Source organism: Poecilia mexicana, unplaced genomic scaffold (assembly GCF_051168715.1).
Source record: "Poecilia mexicana isolate PSO_F unplaced genomic scaffold, ASM5116871v1 scaffold_11, whole genome shotgun sequence".
Taxonomy (NCBI): domain Eukaryota; kingdom Metazoa; phylum Chordata; class Actinopteri; order Cyprinodontiformes; family Poeciliidae; genus Poecilia; species Poecilia mexicana.
This window is the reverse complement of record NW_028263380.1, coordinates 19,362,038-19,371,065: the sequence shown is the minus strand read 5'-3', so window position 1 is coordinate 19,371,065 and position 9,028 is coordinate 19,362,038. Positions and strand designations below refer to the sequence as shown.

The 9,028-nt window shown below is 39.4% G+C and overlaps 1 protein-coding gene across 1 annotated transcript; it reads right to left on the bottom strand.

Annotated features, from left to right (window-relative positions):
* Positions 1-326: 326 nt before the first annotated feature.
* On the bottom strand, positions 327-7,457 carry LOC148156475 (GTPase IMAP family member 4-like). The gene is made up of 4 exons (XM_088009963.1): positions 7,436-7,457; positions 1,804-2,586; positions 688-758; positions 327-332 (listed from the first exon to the last, which is right to left on the bottom strand). Exons 1-4 carry the CDS (start codon positions 7,455-7,457, stop codon positions 327-329), a joined length of 882 nt encoding a protein of 293 aa, XP_087866089.1.
* Positions 7,458-9,028: the final 1,571 nt, after the last annotated feature.

The following is a 9,028-nucleotide window of genomic DNA, read 5'->3' as shown; positions in this document are numbered from 1 at the left end:
TTCACGTGGATCGGCGGCGGGTTTATTAAGCACAAAACCAGTAAGAAATTAATCTTACGGACTGCCCCCGAGATCACTGCTTGCACAGTGAACGCCAACCGCAAACCCCCATGACACTATCAAAACAAACAGGTGAAGTCTAAAGCGACAGCACCTCTTATCCTAGCAGGAGACACAGCCACTAAATCAGAACCATCACTGATGCACAAGCCCAAAGCATTTCACTCACCTGAAAATTGGACCAACCTACCAAACACGCCACAGCTGCTCACAACAAGCAAGCGGGTTAACAAAGCCGCGTCCAACCCACACGATGACGTCACTGCTCACTCCTACAAACACGAAAAACAATGAGTGAAATACATCACACAATCAAACCAGCAAATTTACGAACTGTAGGAATTTAGCTTTTGACGAGCCCCCATTTGTTACGACTGGCTCAAGGTCATAACAAAAACGTGAAACCATGCCGTGGTTAAAGTGCACAAACATAAGTCTTTATTAACAAAACAACAATGGATTGTGGAAATCAGTATCAGTGGTGTAATGTAAATGCTTGGATGTGTTGTATGAATGCATATGGAGATGTTGTAGTGCCAAAACAAAGACAAAATCAAAGGTGCAACAAAAAGGAAACTGAGGACTGGCCACCAAACATCTCCAGCGGCAGAGTGGACGCTGCGGAACGCCAGCGACACAGAAGACGGGGACAGCCAGGTTAAAATACTCTGCGCTCCCAATCACTGGATCAGAGTCACCTGCAAAGGGGAGGAGCATAAGGACGGACACCAAGACACCTGCAAACCAGCCCACAAGGCCCAGGGCCGTAACATGTATATTCGAAAGTGAGTAGTACTGGTTACATTTATCTGAATAACGTTTTGGGGAAAAGGGTACTTATAAGACTAGTTTTACTGCACTGCACTTTTTTCTTTTACTTGAGTGATGTTATTATTGCGACTCTTACTTGAGTAGATTGATTTTGAATTGAAAGAAATAGACTTCAGAGATTGGAAACCTTAGATTTCTGCAATGTATGAACTAATGTTTATGCAACTTTGAGCATTTTATACATGTCACTGTGTACATCCTTATTTTGTACACCAAACATGGTTATTTCATTTGAAAGGTTATGTAAAAGGGCTGCACGGTGGAAGCATTGTTGCCTTGCAGCAAGAAGGTTCTGGGTTTGATTCCCGGCCCAGGTCTTTCTGTGTGGAGTTTGTATGCTCTCCCTATGCATGGTGAGAGCATACATGCATAGGGAGGGAGTGTGTGTGTGTGTGTGCATGTGTTTGCGTGCGTGCAGGGTTGATTGTCCTGTCTCTCTCTGTGTTGCCCTGCGACAGACTGGCGACCTCTCCAGGGTGTACCCTGCCTCTCATCCAGAATGTTACCTGGAGATAGGCACCAGTACCCCTCCCGACCCGACTAGGGACAAGAGTGTTAGAAAATGGATGGTAAAGTAAAAGTTTGCTTATGAATTTATATTAAAGTAAAAGCTTTTGACCCTCAAAATAAGTCAAAGAACATCCAGGTTCTGGCTGAGTTTTAATGTCAAAATGTGGTGAAGGAGTTTTATTCTGACTGGAGATCTACTTTATTTATTAACAAAATCAAAGAGTTTGAATCTAGTCTGTTGTTTTCTGTTCTCCATGTTTTATACTATACTTTTATATATATATTTGTCAAGAAACTTTCAGTAGAGATTTGTTTTCATATTCCTGTTGTCAACGTCATGTTTGTAAGAGCTGCAGGTTTACAACTTTTATTTAACTATAAACAAACTCTTTAAAAGATTACCAATGTGCTCTCCGGGTGTAGCCGAAAGAAGGACAGGATTATGTTGTTCAGCTTCTCCTCTGGCATCAGATTCATGCTTAGACTGAAGCTTGGATTTTGCTTCTTGAATTTCTCTGACCTCCTTTTCTTTCAGATTTTCTAACTCCTCCTTCTCTTCTTTCTCCTTCAGGATTCGTTGTTTCTCCTCTCCGATCGCCCTCTCAGCCTCTTGGAACATCTCATTGGTGTAGTGACTTCCTCCATTCCTGTCAACAATGGTTCTGATCTTCTCCAGCAGCTCAGTGACCTGAGGTTTCTTATCTTTCAGCTTGTTGTTGAAGACATGATACTGGTTGTTACATCTGGACACCAGATATTGGAGGTCTGGGCTTTCAGACAAGAACTCTTCAATGGTGCCTTCAAGGTCGTCTCCACGGGTAAACAGAACCATGCTGTATCTGTCTGCTGCCTTTCCAAAACGTTCTTGAATCTTTTGCACTGATTGTTTTTCTTCTTCTGTGAATCTGCCGATTGCAACAATCACCAGGAAGATGTGGGGTCCAGGATCAACAAAGGAGATGCACTGACTCAGATCTTTGCTTGTTTTATCTTCTCTGGTATCAAACAGACTTGGAGTATCAATGACAGCAACCTGCTGTCCATCCACTTTACTGGAGCCTTTAGAGCATTCAACAGTCAGGGATTTGGGGCTGCATTTGGACTCAAAGCACTGTCGACCCAGAATGGTGTTTCCAGTAGCGCTCTTCCCAGTCCCAGTCTTCCCCACCATCACGATCCTCAGGTCGTTGTTGTTTATAATGTTTGTTCCTGTGAAGAAGAAAGTTTGAATCTGAATTAGAATCATCATGTTGTACTCAGAACTTCAGCCTCTTTGTGTTTGGAAGAGAGGAAATAATACAGCTGTGACCTTAGCAGATGTTTAGGGAATCAAAGACGTGGTGGACAAGGTACAGATTAAACCAGGTATGGATGAAGTATGTTTTACATTAGTTTTAATTTTCTTTTCATATTTGAACAGTGACGTGCAGTCAGGGAAGGCAGGTCAGACAGAGGTCAGGTAAACTGTAGCAAAGTTTACCACCAGCAGTTCTGTTTCTGTTTCCGTTTGTGTTTAATGTGTGATTATATTCAGAAAATCAATAAAATTTAATTACAAAAAAATACCACAATTATTATATATTAAAACATCATTATTATGGGTCGGTTTGGCAGAGTTGTTTGCAGTGTTTTGTTCATTTGTTTTTGTTAAAAATTAGAAGATTGGTTAAAGTATGACACAAAAGTAAGAACGTCTACTTTTGCAACAGAACAAATGCAAAAAATTAAGTGTAACCCATGTTTTAATTTAACGAATATGAATTACACCCTGTAATATACACCACATTGCCTATAGGTGTCAGAAAATGGTTTCAAAGTAGTCTAAAACTACAGTGATATGCCACAGAATATGGGCTAGAACAGTGGTCCCCAAACCTTTTCCTGTGAGGGCCACATAACTTTTCCCTTTTCTGGTGGGGGGCCGGAGTCAGTTTGTAACAGATAAAAGTGTGACGTTTAACACCTGCGCTGCTGGAAACTGTTCGGGTGGGGGGAGGGGGGGGGTTCGCGTTTCTCAATAGATTTTTACCCAGAAAGCACATGGACAAAAAACCGTGAGTGAAAAGGTCACTGGGACTGACTAGTATATATTCCATTGAGGGAATGTAACTTTAATATATTAATTTCTCATATGTTAACATAAAGCCTCGTTTTGAAGTATAAGCTGCTACTTACAGGCATTGCTTCGAAGAATTCAACCTGGAATGCAGCGTTCATAACAGACAGACACGTGTGTTCATCTGCTCTACCGCTAGCAAACAACCGTACTGATTAAATAACATAAAAGTCAAGCGGTTCCCTAAAAGTCCAACAGATGGCAGCAATGCGCCCCACAATTTACAGGACACACTTCCTGCTAAAGAGCCCCCTGGTGGTTGAAGAAAAATCCACATATAATCCGGAAAATACAATATATGAAAAAAAAAATAATAATCTGTATGCTCTCTGGTATTGTTCAGGGGGTCGGACCAAATGTGGAGGCAATCTGGTCCGCGGGCCGTAGTTTGGGGACCCCTGGGCTAGAATAACCAGAAGAAGAAACGGGGAAAAAACATTTTGTGGACATTTTATTGACAAAACTCAGTTTTCAATATTTTTCAAGAATTAGTTTTCATCAATGGTTGATTTTTGATTCCTGTGTACCTGGAGCCGGAAGAACTTTGTTTTTGATATTAAATTTATTTGTTTTCTTGATGCGAATCTCCGGTGAGTTCTGTGCTATAATTAGCTTCGTTAGCTATCGATTAGCCACAAGCTAATATTTTGCTGTTATGTATTAAAAGTTATATTGTAATTTCATTTTATAGTTTCAAGAAAAAAAACAATCGGAGATACTTGTTTATGGGTAAGAATGTATGTTCTCTACATGATGTTTTGTATGTGAATTAACAATGCTTACGGCTAACTCACAAAGGCTATTCTGCTAATAGACCCTTTTCACATGACGTCACACAACCTCCGTTTTGGCTCGAAGCTGTGTATCCTTAGTTCCGGTGTACATAGTAAGTAATGATAAAGTTGTCTATTTCATATATATATATATATATATATATATATATATATATATATATATATATATATATATATATATATATATATATATATATGGACACATATATATCTATATATATCTATATAGAGACATATATATAGAAAGAGAGATTTAGATATTGTTGAGAAAAATGATTATTTTTAGTGTTTAATACAGTTTAATCTTTTTGAACAAATTTTTAAACTTTGAACAGGTTTCTGTTAGTGATTTAAAATTAAACTATGGCTGGGTAAGTATTCAAAAGTACCAAGGAAAATGGGGTGATCTGCAGAGCTTCTCCCTGGACCCCTGTGGTCGTAACACATAGGACAGGAGGTCATAGATTAACATATGCAGGAAAGTAGAGGCCAGTATCATTTAAATTACCTTGGGAAACAGGAACTTACCAAGTTCACGGGAGATCAGAATCCTTCTGTGAACATCTGGGTTGTGTGAAGATTTTGAACCACTAACATTTAATTTACAATATATTTTTCTTGTAAATTAGCATTCTCTGATGAAAATTGTATTATTTAGTTGTAGAATTAATTTAGACGATGATGAATGGATTTGAAAATTGTATTATTTCTGACTGTTAGAATTAAATGAAAATGTTTTGTTTAGTATTAGAAAATTACTCAGGATTTATGCTAAATGGGGTTTTGGAAAATGATTGTGTTAACTTGTATACTTAGGATTGAATATTATGTTTCATAGGTTAGAAAAAGGAATTGTACCTCATTTTGTTCTGTTGATTTTATGTGTTATTTTTGGTTTAAGGCAGGACTCAATCTTTTGGGATGCTGAGTGCAGAAGAGCAAAACTGAGTTTGTTAACATAAACTTTCCTTAAATTAATTACAAAATTTAAGTTTGTTCCTGAGAATCTATGTAGGGAGAGATAGCGGGAGAGACTCCGGATTTCACACATATCTGTGAAATCCTTTTCTCTGTATATCCTTTATTTAGATGGTTTTAAAACCGCAGGAGTTCAGGATGAGGCTCTCCTCTTCGTTTGTTAAACAAAAGAGCAAATGGCCTTTGTTCACAGCAGTAAATTAGGGGAAGTTCTAAGTTTTTCTGAGTGTCCAAGGTAGCTTCCAGTTGGTCAAGCGGAGGTACGCCTTAATTGAATATATTAAAAAGGAAAGACACACCTACATATAAAAGTTCGTGACCAGGGAGTAATGAGTCGGATAGCTGCTACTATTTTGCCTTTTTTGCACCAGCTCTCTCCAAAGACGCGTCTTTGCCTTTTCTTTTTATCTTTTTGTCTCAGGTAATGAATGTATGTTTCTGTTGTTCTGCAGTTTTGTTGTTAATTCATAAGTTGTTTCTTATTGGATTAAATTCTGTAACTCTGTGACGTCAACACGCATTGTTGTTTTCCTTGTGCCTACACGTGGCCCGCCGAGAGGACCTGGGATCTAAAAGGAAGAGAGAGAGCCAGACTTTTTCTAAAGTTAACTATTATAGATATTATTCTTCCTTAACAATACAAACCCTTGGTGAAAAGACTGGCTGTTAGGGTAACACATTCTCACTCCCAACTCATCATATATGGATGCTTGGTTATGTCATATCCAAGATAGCAAAATATGAGTGAATCAATGCTGAAATATAGTTAGAGAATTTGAATCCATGTTGAAGCCTGACATTGAAACAAAATTGAAAGTGGTCAGTGACTTACATGTTGAATCAACGTTAGGGTTTCAACCATAACTGACACTGTAACCCATTTCCTACACTAATTTAAAACCTCTCTTCAAGCCTTTTTCTTATTGTCTTCTAACCATTACCCTTATAAATAGTGTGGAAATAATAAAAAAAATATTGAAAAGTTGAAAAAAAATCAACCTGACGTCAGTTCTCACCTGTTCTCCTTTCTGGTTCTACTAACATTAATATAATTTTTATATCTTCATACCCTGAAACACCACCTGGCTCTCCTATGTCTTCCCTGACCTTCTCATAATGAAATAGTTTAGTTTATTTAAAAATTAAAACCAGTTAATACTTGTTGAGATGCTTTACCAAGGTCATGAAATAGTTACAGGTTGTTAGACAAAAGGCCCATTGTAAAAAGTTACATTTTTGATTCTGTTAGACGCTAAGGCCCATTCCTCAGAAAATAGAAACTTATCAGGCCACAGAGCCCTGGTGTGATTTCAGTCCATATAATGAGCTAGCCTCCTTCTCAGACACTGTACAGACTTTTTTTTTTTTTTTTGAAAATCCTCAGATGTAATGGTATAAGCGTCTCCTTTCAGCGCTGAAAGTGAATAAAATAAGTAAAGTCTGAATAATATTGTTGGCTGATTTTATGCTCCATGTGTCAATACAAATTATGATTCATCGATTAGGATTCTCATTCTCAACAGCTGGTAGCAGAGGATGGTTTGTGTTGACACACGAGCAGAGGTTGGACTGGCCGTTCAGGCGCAAACTTTCAGAAACAGTATTCTGGTGTAGGGCCCACACAAAAGGTAAGGACACTTGTTCCTTAATATACACCATTGTACTGTTTTCCTGGTTTGTCTAAATTTCAGTTATCAGCCGTTGTTCATAGGAGTAGAGGTAGAGAAGAGATAAAGTTGTTAAGTCTTCAGTAGTTAAGGGTGATCGGCTAAAAGGTCAAGAACCTGCAGCGGGAAGTGGCCGCCCCAACCTTCTATCCGGACGCGGGGAAGGAGTAAACTAGGTTGGATTGAGTTTTCCTCAGGAGGGCTGCACCTGAAATATAACAAGATCAGCCAATCTGTGCCATCGGAGAAATGTAAATGTTGACGATGGCCAAGTAGGAATTATATAAGATAATAGAAGAAGAACCTTATTAATTGTAACCAATTTAATAAGGTTCATTAAATTGGTTACAACATATTCTTGTCTCAGAGCAGTGTTGTGGTACTCGAAATTGGTCTTGGTCTCGAGACCGGTCTTAAGTCCATTTTTTGATGGTCTCGTCTCGGACTCGACCACATTTGGTCTCGGTCTTGTCTCGGTCTCGGGCTCTGAGGACTCGGCATTTTATTTCAAGACCAGTCGAGACCGCAACTGTGAAAATATCATTAAACGTACAGCACACTATCTAGTTTATTTGTTAACATCTTTGTTTTCAGTGGATGCAAAACGCACCAATTAAAATCCAAGCAACTACTGTTTCTGTTACTCCCCCTCCCCTCCCCACCTTTCACTCGCACATGCGCAGTGGTTTTCTCTCAGCGGCAGAAAATGTTTGTCTAACCGTCAGTAATATAATAGCGCTGCATAAATAGTAAGAAATCTGATGGCCACAGCTAACTCAGCAGCGCTTCGCTTTCACAGACGGTGGGGACAACGTCTAACTTTTTTCGTCACTTAGAAAAGTAGCTCAAAGAAGGTAAGCTCCGTTGACGTGATGTTAGCAAAGCTAGCTGTACGCTGTACAGCTAGCTGTGTACAGAGACACATGCATTGTGATGAAAAATGTTATCACTCACTGCGCTGAATTATTGTGCGGAGGTGTAGACTGACTTGTCGCATATATGGGACAACGCTGTGTCCAAAAGTCTGCAATATAGTGAGGTGACATTCAGAAACAGTCGATTCTTCTCCACGGCTCTTTACTTATTAGATAGGACTGGAGTGTCGCTGAGAGCCGTTGTTCTATCAGATTACCATACGCCAGGGGTGGCCAAGACCATTCCTGGAGAGCCACCATCCTGCAACTTTCAGATGCATCCCTGCTTCAACACACCTGAATCAAATGAATGGCTCATTATCATGCCTCTGTAGAGCTGATCCCGATCTTTTGGAGTAAGGATACTTCTAAAACTTGCAGGATGGTGGCTCTCGAGGACTGGACTTGGCCACCCCTGCATACGCTGTCAGAATAGCATACATGCAGTGAGTACCATGCCTGCGCATTAAGAAGTCCAACCGTCAGAGGAGTTGTCAGTTCACCATACGCAGCAAATTATGACGAAAATAAGTCATTAAATTGTTTTCAATGATAACTATATAGATATACATGTGTTGTCATGGTTTCAAAGTGTATTTAAAGCAGGTCTGGCTGCTGCTGGAGTCAGCTACAACACACTCACTTAACCGCTAAGTCAGGATGCCATACTACTGTTAATAACAAAGTGTATGACGATCTACGTCATGATTCTATGGTCCTGATTAAATGAAATCTTATGGTAATGACGTGTCTGACAGATATAGCCGTTGTTCTATCAGATTACCATACGCTGTCAGGATAGCATACATGCAGTGAGTACCATGCCAGCGCATGCGCATTAAGTCCGACCGTCAGTGGGGTTGTCAGTATACACAACAAGTTATGACGAAAATAAGTCATTGAATTGTTTATAATATTACATAATATGATAACTAGATAGATATACATGCGTTGTCGTGGTTTCAAAGTGTGTTTGAAGCAGGTCTGGCTGCAGCTGGATGCCATACAACTGCTAATAACTGTTAATAATGATCTACGTCGTGATTCTATGTTGCTGATTAAATAAAATCATATGGTAATGACAGCGTATGCATGTCTGAGCTAAGCGTACGACTATCTGACAACGTATGCTGATCTGACAGAACACCGTGAGTTCGT

What these genes read in the sequence shown, in the direction of transcription:
- LOC148156475 (XM_088009963.1), bottom strand. Translation starts at nt 7,457, where the DNA reads ATGCCGAGTCCTCAGAGCCCGA. An exon ending in GCCGAGTCCTCAGAGCCCGA is followed by an intron (nt 2,587 to 7,435) that starts GACCGAGACAAG and finishes TAAACAACAACG; the next exon opens with ACCTGAGGATCGTGATGGTG. An exon ending in TACACCCGGAGAGCACATTG is followed by an intron (nt 759 to 1,803) that starts GTAATCTTTTAA and finishes TCCCCTTTGCAG; the next exon opens with GTGACTCTGATCCAGTGATT.